Source organism: Paramisgurnus dabryanus, chromosome 4, assembly GCF_030506205.2.
Source record: "Paramisgurnus dabryanus chromosome 4, PD_genome_1.1, whole genome shotgun sequence".
NCBI lineage: Eukaryota > Metazoa > Chordata > Actinopteri > Cypriniformes > Cobitidae > Paramisgurnus > Paramisgurnus dabryanus.
The window spans coordinates 22,081,495-22,097,092 of NC_133340.1; the positions used below are offsets into that span (position 1 = coordinate 22,081,495).

Here is a 15,598-nt window from a genome sequence, read left to right on the forward strand (position 1 = left end):
TAAAAAATTATTTGTGTTGAGCCCTGCAGGGAATTCTGAAGAATCGAAAAGAATCGAATCGTTGGACTAAGAAATCAGTATCGTATTGAATCGTCATGAAGGCTCGGATTTACACCCCTTGTGCGCGAGAGGAAAAATGTAATGGCGGTCTGTTTCTTTAAGTGGGATTTTTCCATACAATAAATAGATTTAAAAAATTATTTTAAATAAAAAACTATAATTAATTAGTTTTTGATAGAAACGTAGAAGACAGCTGCTGTCTTTTTCTACACACTGCTCTTCTGTTATGCAATCAAGCATCGCGTTAGTTCAGGCATGCTACGTCAGTCAAGCATGCATCAGCTGATAATCATCTGTTCATGACGCGCACCAATCCATTCACAACATCCGTAACAACCGACCTTTTAAATTCCCATTCATTGAGCCGCTTTCTAGCGCATTGCTCCTGCTGCTGCTGCTATTTAAACTCCCTCCTCCAACCCCGACTCCACCTAGCCGGAACCTGTTGTTCGTTTGTACCAATATAACGCTATCTTCATCTTGCATTCTTCTCTCTCTCTCCCTCTCTCTCTCTCTCTCTCTCTCTCTCTCTCTCTCTTTATTTATTTATTTTTATTTATTATTATTATTTTACTTTTTTTTGTCAAACTTGTAAGTTTGCATATTAATACTATGTATGATTAGCCTATTTGTTCTGCTATTCTACGGGGGGGGGGGGGTCTATTTTATTTTCTAGCCACTGCTCTCCAGGCTCTGTCTATGCATGCGCATGGACGGGCGCGTGGAATCTTTGCCCAGAACAGAACCATACCGCCAACACTAACTGTATGCATATAATTTAATAAATCTTTATTTGACAAAGTGGTCCTGACTGAACTGCAGCCCCTATATGCTTGCCAACTCGTTTCATTCATTCCATATATATTATGAATATGCTTAACTGGCTGAAATCACGAAAACTGTCAAGTGTGGGACGTCATATGATAAAGTTGTTGACCAAGAGAGAGACACTTTTTATGGCAAAAATAGAAATAATGAAATGTGACGAGACATGGGCACGTCTAATGCACAGGATACGCGAGCAATGTGTTTTCATGCGTGGTAGAGAGACCGCCAATGAATTATATAATAAAATACATAAATACTTACAAAGACACTGTAGAGAACTTATTAAAAGCTTTTATTTAATTTTGTTTTAAACTTGAGCTGTTATAATGAATCTGCAAACTATTATACACCTTTTGTGCGAACAGTAAAGGCTTTCATGAATGATGGGTCTGCACGTTACGCACGCATCTAGAAGGAGAGCGCACTGGTAAACATGAGAAAACTCTCATATATCATCTATTAGCTGACGTCAGTAAGTGTACGTTTTTACCATAGTAAACTCGAATGGCATCTAAATATCACAGTGGTTAAACGCATACACAGGGGCGCGCATCATCTACGCTGAGCGAAGCTGCGTCTGGTCGTAGTTTCAGATGGTGCAACACGCGTACATATTTTTCACAATGTCAGACGTAGCTAAGCTCAACGTAGGACTAACACCCAACTTCTTAACGTCCAGCTAATGCAACCGGCCCCTGGTTATTTGCGCATGATTAAACATGAGTCTTCAAAAAAAAAAAAACGCTAAAAAGATATCTTTTTAAAGTGGGGATTGGGGGTGCACCAACCCGGTTGGGATATAGAAGGGGGTGCACAGGAAATAAAGTTTGGGAACCCCTGATGTAAAGGGAAACATGATAATATAAAAAGTAGCCTACTGTACAGTAATAAAGAATAGCGCATCACAACCAGGTTAAAGCTATTAAAACATTCAGATGCAAAAATGAACTGTAATGTAAAATCAGATAAACTAGTTAATGATAGTGCGCAAATGCTCTCGGTCTCTTCAAAGGTCTTCGCAAATTATTTTATTATAAGACTCAGTTATCATATATCACATCTCTTCTACTGTAAGTACATGGAAAAAAATAAGACAAATGATGCGCGTTTAAGTCGGATTTTTATGAAGAATACGTGGCTGTTTATGTAATTGGCAAAAGAAAACAACGAAATGTTTGCCAAAAAGCGTGCATTTGTATGACATCATCGTATATCGCGTACTTCAATATCATACAGTATACGCTCAGCATGAAGTCGAGCACACAAATTGTCTTCACTATGGCCTACATGAAACACGACTGCCCTCTACAGGTTTTTCTATTTCCTGAGTCCCCCACCGAACAACCATTCTGCAGAATGCCGGAAGTGCTCGTGGCATTCTGCTCTCAAAGACGCGCATTTTTAAAGGCCACATCTGTAAACCCCCAAAAGTCATCTGTTAAAGATGTGATGAAACTCATTCATGATCTTACCTCAGTGTCTCCAGTTTACAGTTTGGATTCTTCAGTCCATCAGAGAGCCGCTTTACTCCTGAATCTCTTAGTTTATTATGAGGCAGATTCAGATCTCTCAGATGTGAGTTTGATCTCAGAGCTGAAGCCAAAGCTGCACAACCTTCATCTGTGACATCACAATCCTTAAACCTGTAGAGAACAATGACACACACTGAACTCTCTCACTTTACTACACATCACATAAGTTTAGTGGTGCACGATATATCGGCCGCCGATATAACATCACCCAATATGGTCATTTTTTTTACACATCGGCATCGTTCCAATGTCAAAATAGGGCCGATGTGAACAGGCCGATAATCATTCCTGTGTATTTGACGTGTGTGTAGGAGATGTGAGTGTGGGGGCGAGGATGTTTGTTTTTGCACGAGCGCATACGTTACACGTGTGCTGAAGCAGGTTCTGTCGTTTGTCGTTCTGGTCGTTCTTAAAAGTGTCTGAAAAGGATCATCGCTATGCTGTATGACAGGGGTGTCCAATACGTCGATCGCGATCGCAAAGGCAATGCCGGTAGATCGCACATAAGTTAACGGTGTATCCTCATGCTGCTCCATGCCTCCAAGAGTAATTGTGAAAAACGTAAGTCTTTTAGCATTGCTGTGCCTTTCTTCTCAAATGTGTTTTTATAAATCTTATGCCTGCCCGCTTCAGCTCAGTCGTGTAAACTTCCGAAATTTACCAGGATGCAATCGCATCGCATTCTTGCAGGCACTGATCCACGCGCCCAGGGTGTGTGCGCGCGCGCGAGCGAGCGAGGGAGAGAGAGCGGCAGTGTTGTGCTGATTTATATGCTTCTAATACTATTGTCATTTACTTCTAGTTTGTTTCACTAAACCGTATCTCTGCTATTTTAAACAGTACTCGACATGTACTCCAGGAAACTCCTCAAAAAAAATTGAGTAATGGTGACAGCCCTAAATCCAATGTAGAGATATATGCAGTATAGTCCACGCATTTAAAGTGTTTTTTAGCATGTAGATCCTGTCGGCTTTATCATTTTAAAAGTAGATCACCACACAAAAAAGTCTGACACCCCTGCTGCTGTATGCAGTGAGAGTGAGGGCCGGTGATGCGAGGGGGAGTTCGGGCAAAATTGTTCAATACAACCAATTTAATCACCCACTTAAAAAATAAGCCCCCAAAGCTTACAAAGAAAATGGGAAATCAGCTAATTTATGACATTTTGCACATGGGTAAAGGTGCCCAATCAGTCATTTCTAGAAATAAATTACAAAAGTAAAAAAAAAGTGTTTTGGAAAATAGCTCTTTATTTGATTATCATAAAAAATGTGTTTTCTAAATCGGCAAATATCGACATCGGCCATAACAGACAAGAGTCATACCGGTTATCGGTATCGGCCAAAATGTTCACATCGGTGCATCACTACATATGTTCAGATTTAAAGTCTCTGAAAAAAATAAGCAAAATCTCCTATCAATGGTGCTTATTAATGTTTCTTTAAAAAGACAGCTCAGCTTTAAATAAATAATTGTTGTGTTTGTTTGTTTATATACAATAAAAAGAGAAACTGAGAGTATACACTGTAAAAATCTAAACTGTGTTATTAAATAATATCAGTAAAGAATCACTGAAGACAAATGTGATGATATAAACCCACAAAAGTCATCTGTTAAAGATGTGATGAAACTCATTTATGATCTTACTTCAATTTCTCCAGTTTACAGTTTGGATTCTTCAGTCCATCACAGAGCCGCTTCACTGCTGAATCTCTTAGTTTATTATAATATAGATCCAGATCTCTCAGATGTGGGTTTGATCTCAGAGCTGAAGCCAAAGCTGCACAACCTTCATCTGTGACATCACAATCCTTAAACCTGTAGAGAACAATAACACACACTGAACTCTCTCACTTTACTACACATCACATAAGTTCAGATTTAAAGTCTCTGAAAAATATTTAGCAAAATGACCCATCAATGGTGCTTATCAATGTTTCATTAAATTTGGTTAAATTTAGAGTTTGACCGATTTATCGGCCGGCCGATTAATTGGCCGAGTTTTGGCATATTTTTAAAAAATCGGCTTGGCCGATTTTGCAGCAAAATTAGGCCGATTAATATGCAGGCGCATCTGCGGACACCTAAGCGTTGTTGTAGAACTCGTGACGCTGCCAGTTGATGCAAGCAGATCGCTCCCGTGTGTGTGCAGCCGTGCCTTGTTCACAAACAGCTTTAGTAAACGATGGCGGGATCGCGCGAATTAAGCAGCCAGTACAACAGCGCGACAGGCTTATGTCTCGCGGTGCACTGTCTGTGCAAAGATTTGGCTCATTTCATGTGATTAATGAGTGATGATGATCTCTGTTTGCGTGACAGAGAGAGCAGAGCCGCGCACACATGCTTTCTGTCTTTAAACTGTCTGCCTGCTTTTATTTCTCAAAACAAAACTGACTCATAGCGAAAGGACAGAAGACCAAATCATATCCACCGAGGAAATGTTTTTTGTGTTGTTACAGTAACACTTTGTTTACAGTTTTACGCTGCTCAGCCTGGATTACAACACAATGCGTCCGATTCGCCAACTGACTCCTTTGAACGGATTCGTTTGAATGAACGGTTGAAACAACAGATCTGTCCCAACACTAAACTCACAAGACGTCACTGTCAACACAATCAGTCACTTATAGCGCCTCAGAAATGAGAATGTAAATGTGTTTAAAAAGATTTGCCCTAAATAACACTTTATGATGAATAAATAATTTATCAGGTCTACCAAATAAGGATTTTATCCTACAAAGCAATAAAAGCCATGGTAAAAAACTGATCAAAGATGATGACAGCAGAGTGTCAGGTAATATCTGTGTCTGATAAATGCATGGTGCAGAGGAGGTAATAAAACTCTTCAGAAAGACCAGTCATAATTTTTTTAAAAATACTTTGACTTAAATACTGACATTTCTACATTAATCAACATTTTGATTATTATGTACATATAGAAAATCGGCCAAACATATCAGCCATCGGCTGCCCTGATTTCTAAATATCGGCATCGGCCAGAGAAAAAGCCATATCGGTCGACCTCTACTTAAATTAATGAATGAAATCAAAAGACAGCTCAGCTTTAAATAAATGATTGTTTTGTTTGTTTGTTTATATACAAAAAAAAAGAGAAACTGAAGAAACACTGTAAAAATCAAAACTGTGTTATTAAATAATATCAGTAAAGAATCACTGAAGACAAATGTGATGATATAAACCCACAAAAGTCATCTGTTAAAGATGTGATGAAACTCATTTATGATCTTACCCCAGTTTCTCCAGTTTACAGTTTGGATTCTTCAGTACATCTGAGAGCAGCTTCACTCCTGAATCACTTAGATTATTCTCAGTCAGATTCAGATCTCTCAGATGTGAGTTTGATTTCAGTGCTGAAGCCAAAGCTGCACAACCTTCATCTGTGACACCACAATAACTCAACCTGTAGAGCACAATAACACACACTGAACTCTCTCACTTTACTACACATCACATAAGTTCAGATTTAAAGTCTTTGAAAAAAATAAGCAAAATCACCCATCAATGGTGCTTATCAATGCTTCTTTAAATTTGGTTAAATTAATGAATGAAATCAAAAGACAGCTCAGCTTTAAATAAATGATTGTTTTGTTTGTTTATATACAAAAAGAGAGAAACTGGGAGGAAACACTGTAAAAATCAAAACTGTGTTATTAAATAATTTCAGTAAAGAATCACTGTAGACAAATGTGATGATATAAACCCACAAAAGTCATCTGTTAAAGATGTGATGAAACTCATTTATGATCTTACGTCAGTTTCTCCAGTTTACAGTTTGGATTCTTCAGTCCATCACAGATCAGCTTCACTCCTGAATCTCTTATTTGTTTATTATCAAACAGATCCAGATCTCTCAGATGTGAGTTTGATATCAGAGCTGAAGTCAAAGCTGCACAACCTTCATCTGTGACATAACAATAACTCAACCTGTAGAGAACAATAACACACACTGAACTCTCTCACTTTACTATAAATCACATAAGTTCAGATATAAAATCTCTATAAAAATAAGCAAAATCACCCATCAATGGTGCTTATCAATGTTTCTTTAAATTTGTTTAAATTAATCAATGAAATCAAAAGACAGCTCAGCTTTAAATAAATGATTGTTGTGTTTGTTTGTTTATATACAAAAAGAGAGAAACTGAGAGGAAACACTGTAAAAATCAAAACTGTGTTATTAAATAATATCAGTAAAGAATCACTGAAGACAAATGTGATGATATAAACCCACAAAAGTCATCTGTTAAAGATGTGATGAAACTCATTTATGATCTTACCTCAGTTTCTCCAGTTTACAGTTTGGATTCTTCAGTACATCAGAGAGCAGCTTCACTCCTGAATCTCTTAGATTATTATTAGACAGATTCAGATCTCTCAGATGTGTGTTTGATCTCAGAGCTGAAGCCAAAGCTGCACAACCTTCATCTGTGACATCACAACCATACAACCTGTAGAGAACAATAACACACACTGAACTCTCTCACTTTACTACACATCACATAAGTTCAGATATAAAATCTCTATAAAAATAAGCAAAATCACCCATCAATGGTGCTTATCAATGTTTCTTTAAATTAGTTTAAATTAATGAATAAAATCAAAACACAGCTCAGCTTTAAATAAATGATTGTTTTTTGTTTGTTTATATACAAAAAGAGAGAAACTGAAGAAACACTGTTAAAATCAAAACTGTGTTATTAAATAATATCAGTAAAGAATCACTGAAGACAAATGTGATGATATAAACCCACAAAAGTCATCTGTTAAAGATGTGATGAAACTCATTTATGATCTTACTTCAGTTTCTCCAGTTTACAGTTTGGGTTCTTCAGTCCATCACAGATCAGCTTCACTCCTGAATCTCTTAGTTTATTATTAGACAGATCCAGATCTCTCAGATGTGTGTTTGATATCAGAGCTGAAGCCAAAGCTGCACAACCTTCATCTGTGACATCACAACCATACAACCTGTAGAGAACAATAACACACACTGAACTCTCTCACTTTACTACACATCACATAAGTTCAGATATAAAATCTCTATAAAAATAAGCAAAATCACCCATCAATGGTGCTTATCAATGTTTCTTTAAATTAGTTTAAATTAATGAATAAAATCAAAACACAGCTCAGCTTTAAATAAATGATTGTTTTTTGTTTGTTTATATACAAAAAGAGAGAAACTGAAGAAACACTGTTAAAATCAAAACTGTGTTATTAAATAATATCAGTAAAGAATCACTGAAGACAAATGTGATGATATAAACCCACAAAAGTCATCTGTTAAAGATGTGATGAAACTCATTTATGATCTTACCTCAGTTTCTCCAGTTTACAGTTTGGATTCTTCAGTACATCAGAGAGCAGCTTCACTCCTGAATCTCTTAGATTATTATTAGACAGATTCAGATCTCTCAGATGTGTGTTTGATCTCAGAGCTGAAGCCAAAGCTGCACAACCTTCATCTGTGACATCACAACCATACAACCTGTAGAGAACAATAACACACACTGAACTCTCTCACTTTACTACACATCACATAAGTTCAGATATAAAATCTCTATAAAAATAAGCAAAATCACCCATCAATGGTGCTTATCAATGTTTCTTTAAATTAGTTTAAATTAATGAATAAAATCAAAACACAGCTCAGCTTTAAATAAATGATTGTTTTTTGTTTGTTTATATACAAAAAGAGAGAAACTGAAGAAACACTGTTAAAATCAAAACTGTGTTATTAAATAATATCAGTAAAGAATCACTGAAGACAAATGTGATGATATAAACCCACAAAAGTCATCTGTTAAAGATGTGATGAAACTCATTTATGATCTTACTTCAGTTTCTCCAGTTTACAGTTTGGGTTCTTCAGTCCATCACAGATCAGCTTCACTCCTGAATCTCTTAGTTTATTATTAGACAGATCCAGATCTCTCAGATGTGTGTTTGATATCAGAGCTGAAGCCAAAGCTGCACAACCTTCATCTGTGACATCACAACCATACAACCTGTAGAGAACAATAACACACACTGAACTCTCTCACTTTACTACACATCACATAAGTTCAGATATAAAATCTCTATAAAAATAAGCAAAATCACCCATCAATGGTGCTTATCAATGTTTCTTTAAATTAGTTTAAATTAATGAATAAAATCAAAACACAGCTCAGCTTTAAATAAATGATTGTTTTTTGTTTGTTTATATACAAAAAGAGAGAAACTGAAGAAACACTGTTAAAATCAAAACTGTGTTATTAAATAATATCAGTAAAGAATCACTGTAGACAAATGTGATGATATAAACCCACAAAAGTCATCTGTTAAAGATGTGATGAAACTCATTTATGATCTTACGTCAGTTTCTCCAGTTTACAGTTTGGATTCTTCAGTCCATCACAGATCAGCTTCACTCCTGAATCTCTTATTTGTTTATTATCAAACAGATCCAGATCTCTCAGATGTGAGTTTGATATCAGAGCTGAAGTCAAAGCTGCACAACCTTCATCTGTGACATGACAACTCCTCAACCTGTAGAGAACAATAACACACACTGAACTCTCTCACTTTACTACACATCACATAAGTTCAGATATAAAATCTCTATAAAAATAAGCAGAATCACCCATCAATGGTGCTTATCAATGTTTCTTTAAACCTGTTTAAATTAATGAATGAAATCAAAAGACAGCTCATCTTTAAATAAATGATTGTTTGTTTGTTTGTTTGTTTGTTTGTTTATATACAAACAGAGAGAAACTAAGAAGAAACACTGTAAAAATCAAAACTGTGTTGTTAAAAAATATCAGTAAAGAATCACTGAAGACAAATGTGATGATATAAACCCACAAAAGTCATCTGTTAAAGATGTGATGAAACTCATTTATGATCTTACTTCAGTTTCTCCAGTTTACAGTTTGGATTCTTCAGTCCATCACAGATCAGCTTCACTCCTGAATCACTTATTTGTTTATTCTTAGACAGATTCAGATCTCTCAGACATGAAGATTTTGAAGTTAGTACTGAAGTCAGACCAGAACAGCTTTTCTCTGACAGTTCACAATCAGTAAGCCTGAGAAAGACAAAATATTAGAGATACAATTTAAATCCACAAAATAATTAAAGTGGACAGAGAATGAAAAACCATTTTTACCTTGTCTTTGTTGAATAATGGTAGTCTACCCGCATTCACAAACATACAAAAAGTGCTACACATGCTAAACATCTCAGTCTCATAGAAATTCCTCTTTTATAAATGTCAGCCACAAAACGGCCCAATCTGAAAAAATGATGCTTATGACATCACAGGCATCTCACTGCCCCTCCACTTTAAAATAATTGGCTACATTTTTTGAGTGGCAGCAGAGTCAGCCAATCAGTAATGAGATTGCAAGTTAAGCCAGTAGGGGGAGCCAAATAGGTGCAAAACCACTTGTTTAAAGTCCCCCACCCTAATAGAGCTATCTGAGAGAGGTTTTTAGGAAGCTTCTAAGGCATTACAGACCCAAACAAAAAAAAATTGTCTACATGTCACATCACAGAACAAGGATAAATACCCCGTTCAATCATTCTATGTCACCTTTAAGCAATATCGCTCGAGTAGGAGTGTGATATAGCTCTCTCTCATCACGGCTGTGATTAGGCCAGAGGCACGAGGCTGTATTGCTTTTATACAACAGTTCGACGGCACACGTTTGAAAAAAGAAAACTAGAAAACAACAACAGAGTTATTTTAAAAGCCTCTTTGTTTGGGAACTAGATTCTTCGGCCACGGATTTGAGGCAGGTAACACAAACACCCGAAAATTCTTGGGGCAGCCGCATATGTCGAAATTTCAGTCAAAACCATTCTATTTCACCATAAACAATCTGAAAACAGGGCTTTAAGAGTAAAATACCAAACTTGTCCTTTAAGTTTAACGTTACATCCAAGAACGCTGATCTTTGACAGAATAATCAGTTCTGATTAGGATTCACACACTGATTCATGAGCTCATGAACTAATGAGACACACAGAGAGCGTTTAAATACAGGGCGTCTGTGTGTGTGCATGCAGTTTTTCCAGTCAGAGACGAGCCTGTTTAAAAAACCTCCATTCACTTATACTAAAATGGCCAGAAGGTGGCGGAATGATACAAAATGGTGAAGCGGTTACTGTGCCGTTATCAGTAGAATATCGCACGCCTCTTAGCCAATCAAATTCGAAAACCAGAAAGAACTGTTGTATAAAAAAAAACACATGCAAGCACACATGCTTAATGATTGCACCCATTGTGACTTACTCAGCTGATCTTGATGCTTCAACCACAGGCAGCAGCTTCTGAAGAACTTCATCTGATGTCATGTGATCTTTGTTGATGTCTCTGTTTATGTATTTACTCAACTTAAACACATTTAACTGCTCTGATGTCAGCAAAATGAAAACCACTGCTGACCACTGAGAAGAGGTGATTTTCTTGTTTGATAGATTTCCAGACTGTACATACACCTGGACTTCATTCACAAGAGACTGATCACCCAGTTCATTTAAAGAGTGAAACAGATTGATGGATTTATCTGGATTTAGCTTTATTCTGGTTTTAATGTAGTCAACAGTTTTCTCTTTGCTCCAAGAGATTTTCTCTTTGTGTTTCAGAAGATCCTGCAGAAGTTTCTGATTGGACTCCAGTGAGAGACCCAGAAGAAATCTGAGGAAAAGATCCAGATGTCCATTCTTACTCTGTAGAGATTTATCCACAGCTCTCTGATGCAGATCTGATATTGTGCCATATATGAACTCGTTTGCATATTCTGACGGTAAATATTCATTGAGTAGATCTCTCTTATACAGGAATGAATACAGCACATATAGAGCTGCTAGATGTTCCTGAATGCTCAGATGAATGAAGCAGTAAACTTTCCCCTGTAACAAACCAAACTCCTCTCTGAAGATCTGAGTACACAATCCTGAGTAAACTGATGCTTCTGATACATCAATGCCACAATCTCTCAGGTCTTCATCATAGAAGATCAGATTGCCTTTCATAAGCTGCTCAAACGCCAGTTTACCCAGTTTGAAGATCATGCCTTCATCTTTCTTTACTTTCTTCTCATAGTCCTTCTGATGTTTGATGTTTGTCTGAATGATCAGGAAGTGTGTGTACATTTCAGTGAGAGTCTTGGGGATCTCTTGACTCTCTGCTTCACTCATCATTCTCTCTAGAACAGTGACTGAAATCCAGCAGAAGACTGGGATGTGACACATGATGTAGAGACTCCTGGATGACTTCAGGTGTGAGATGATTTGATCAGACAGACTCTCATCACTGATTCTCTTCCTGAAGTATTCCTCCTTCTGTGGATCACTGAAGCCTCGTACCTCTGTGACTCGATCAACACACTCAGAGGGGATGAGATCAGCTGCTGCTGGTCTGGAGGTGATCCAGATGAGAGCAGAGGGACACAGATTCCCCTTGATGAGGTTTGTCAGCATCACGTCCACTGAGGTTGATTCACTTACATCACACAACCTCACACTGCTGTGAAAATCCAGAGACAGACGACACTCATCCAAACCATCAAAGATGAACAACACTTTATATTCATCACTGAAGATTTCCATTTCTTTTGTTTGTGGAAAGAAAAGATGAAGAAGATCTAAAAGACTGAGTGTTTTGTCCTTCATCAAATTGATCTCTCTGAAAGGAAGTGGAAATATGAGGTGGATGTCCTGATTCTTTTTTTCTTCAGCCCAGTCCAGAATGAACTTCTGTACAGAGACTGTTTTTCCAATGCCAGCGACTCCCTTTGTCAGCACACTTCTGATGTGTTTGTATTGTTCAGGTAAAGGTTTAAAGATGTCATTACATTTGATTGGTGTCTCCTCTGTTGTTGTTCTTCTGGATTGTGTCTCAATCTGTCTCACCTCATGTTCATTACTGATCTCTCCACTTTCACTCTCTGTGATGTAGAGCTCTGTGTAGATCTCATTCAGTAGTGTTGGGTTTCCCTGCATTGATGTTCCCTCATACAAACACTCAAACTTCTTCTGTAGATTTGATCGAAATGTTTTGAGGACTTCAGGACTTTTAGGGTCAGGGCTGTTAAAGGAACAAAAGAGTTAAAATGGTAACTGTACAGAGATATAAAGAGCAACATTTCATAGAGAAACAGAAACAGCTTTCATTTTAAATGTGAGCTGGTTGCAAATTTGTGGTGTAAAAACGGTCTACGATCCCATCTGCTATATTATTACATTTTAGGCCCCCAAACTACTGAACTATTAGATATATTTTAAACATTTGTTTTTTCTTTATATCTTCCTTTATATATTTACTGTGTTTATCAGTGCCCGCTTGCAAAAACCCCTAAGATATAATGTTAAGGTTCCCTTAATGAAACATGAGTTGCAAGAAAAAAAGTAAGGGCTTACTTAAGCAACATAAGGCTGTCAATAAGTATTTACCCTTAAATAAAGACACAAAATAAAATCAGAAATCTTGGTGTAATTTTAGAGTCTGACCGTAATTTCAGTAGTCACGTGAAACCGATAAGCAAATCAGCTTACTACCATCTCAGAAATATTGCCAGAATTAGTTGTTTTGGCTCAAGACTAGGGGTGTGACGGTCATTATATAACTGTGAGACCGACGGTTATAGTTGAACACCGTCATTAGAACTCTATAACCGGCAAAACCGTTTTATTAAAATATAAAAAAAATAATCATAAAGAATGTTTAAATACTAATTAATTAAAAACACTTGTTAACAGTCTGTGTTACACGCCCCACCATGTTCTCACGCAGTGAAAAATACAGAGCGGGGCAGACAACGCGCAGACATACAGGACAGACCAGGGGCCTCATTTATAAAGCATGCGTATGCACAAAACAGGGCTAAAAATGTGCGTACGTCACTTCCCACGCAAAGGTTGTGATCTATAAAGAAAAACTTGATGGCAGAATGTGCGCACATGTAAGCAAACTCTGACCCATGCGTACGCACATTCTGGAGACAATTAATGGGAGTTGGCGACACAGATGGCGAGAAAGTGAACTGAAATCAGATTGAAGAAAGAAAATATGACAAGAACGATTATAAGTATTGATAACACAAACACATTTAATTTCACTATCATACGTTAGATCCACGTTATAAAGATGATGAAATCCAGCAGTGTTATTTTCACTTGTACTGAGTGATAATTGTTTCATATACATCTTGTAAAATTCAATCTTAAATCAAAAATCATTTTAAATATTTAATCAGCGCTGTCTCAAGGTCACGTTGCCCACTATGGGAGCGCGATATGAACCAACAGATGGAAACCATCAAATATCCATTACATAACTGCAGAGCACAGTCTAAATAACTAAAAATTATTCTTAATTAATGTGCATTTTTATCGTCAAGTGTCAAAGTGTGGAAATACTGCCATCACGCTCCCGGACAATCGTTTCTCTCTATATTATCATTATAATAGTCCTAAATATTAGGGATGCACCGATAACACTTTTTTGGAATACGAGTACGAGCACTTGCATTTCAGTACTTGCCGATACAGAGTACTAAATAAAAAAACAGGATTTAAATTTACAGGTAACAGATTTAGTCATATAATTTAACAAAAAAACAAAGGACTAGTTTTCCAGTTTGTTGTAAACTCTGCCTCTTTGGACAACACAAGAGACATTAACCCCTTACACGCTGCTCAAACATAGACATTTCTCAGACCGTGGTATCGATTCCAGGTATCGGGGGATTTTTAACGAGTACTTAAAAAAAAATGTGGTATCGAGGCGGATACCAGTATCGGTGCATCTCTACTTAATATGATGTGAAAACCTGCATGAAGAAACATGCGTTCGCCTATTACATAAAAATTTATATTTACTCTCAAGTGTACAAGTTAATGCAAGTCTGTTAGGTAAAAGGAAATTACCATTTATGTTTTTAAATTTAAAAGATTAATTTTTATATGTCTGCTTTTTGTATAGCAGAGGAGAACGCTTGTGCTGCTGGAGAACAGTCTGCATATCAGATGCGTGCACAAAAGGATCAGAAAACACATATCTATTTTATTTTAGTAATACCTATAATTTATGCTGTGATTTTGGCAAGGTGTTACAGCATATAATTGCTGTAAAAATATATAACTGCTGCGGTGACTCCCGTGTGTAATGCTGCGCTATTGCAATGCTGGAGGATTACGACAAAGGCTTGTGTTTATTGGCTGGGCGCATTAAGCTTACAAACTAACAATTGGATGTCAGTCTCATTAAACTGAGGATCAGCATTCAGGAGGTGATTTGCATTGACTATTTATGGTTAAAAATGGGCGTTTATAGGGCGGGATGTGAGGCAGATTTTCAGGTGATTTATAAAAGGAATATTGCTTGCTGGTGTGCGTTCGCATGGTTTTATAAATCTGAATATATATTTGTGTAAGCTATTTTTGGCTTTTATGCGTACATAGACTTAGTAAGGATTCTACGCACAGTTTTATAAATGAGACCCCAGGTTACTTTTCGGTTACTTTTCAGATTAAACATATTAAACAAAGTCTCACCTTTCAAATCATCTCTTCCTTCTAGTTAATTTATAGCATCAAATAAACATGAATGACCATAAGAAAAAATGTTGTTTTAACCGCGGAAAGGCGTCACTCAGTACTCTCCGCTTTTCAAGTTCAAATCCTCCCATGTTAATCTACTAACTCTCCTGAAAGCACATTCACTGCTAGTTGTCTTGCTGTTAATTTTAAATAAATGAAAAGCAAGTAGCTAATCAGTGTCTAGTTTATTCAAACGCCGGTTTCACTTCGCAAGCGTGAGCACTGAGCAGCACGTATGCGGAGAGTGTTTACTGCGTGTGGCCATTGTGCTTTTACACCGGCTGCGTTTGCAGCGCACACTGTGCAGTTTAGTAACAGTATAACAATCTCAAGTTCACATTACTTTAGTTTACATGCATTTATGAGCATAACCTCTTAAAGACGTATTTTAATCCACATTGTTTTGTGCTGTTCTGGTCCGTGTAATGACAGATATAGACACAATTACAGACATAAAAAGCCCATGGCACAAATCTGTTTCTCTGAAGATTATTAAGATAGATGTTGAGAGATGAATAATTTATGCTGGGCAGACAGTGACAGCGCAGTCTTCTGGCAACAGTGTG

General features: G+C 37.0%; 1 protein-coding gene across 2 annotated transcripts in view; it reads right to left on the minus strand.

Moving 5' to 3' along the window:
• Nucleotides 1–15,598, minus strand: part of LOC135785657 (NLR family CARD domain-containing protein 3-like) — a 107,248-nt gene that overhangs the window by 52,777 nt on the left and 38,873 nt on the right. Inside the window, exons 8-18 of one of the 2 annotated variants that reach the window (XM_073814312.1) lie at nucleotides 10,723–12,519; nucleotides 9,337–9,513; nucleotides 8,799–8,972; nucleotides 8,279–8,449; nucleotides 7,759–7,929; nucleotides 7,239–7,409; nucleotides 6,719–6,889; nucleotides 6,192–6,365; nucleotides 5,671–5,841; nucleotides 4,068–4,238; nucleotides 2,361–2,531 (exon numbers count right to left, since the gene is read on the minus strand). In XM_073814312.1, the coding sequence (XP_073670413.1) occupies nucleotides 2,361–2,531; nucleotides 4,068–4,238; nucleotides 5,671–5,841; nucleotides 6,192–6,365; nucleotides 6,719–6,889; nucleotides 7,239–7,409; nucleotides 7,759–7,929; nucleotides 8,279–8,449; nucleotides 8,799–8,972; nucleotides 9,337–9,513; nucleotides 10,723–12,519 (3,519 nt within the window). The remainder of the gene's footprint in view (nucleotides 1–2,360; nucleotides 2,532–4,067; nucleotides 4,239–5,670; nucleotides 5,842–6,191; nucleotides 6,366–6,718; nucleotides 6,890–7,238; nucleotides 7,410–7,758; nucleotides 7,930–8,278; nucleotides 8,450–8,798; nucleotides 8,973–9,336; nucleotides 9,514–10,722; nucleotides 12,520–15,598) is intronic. The other variant, XM_073814310.1, reaches the window with a different exon arrangement.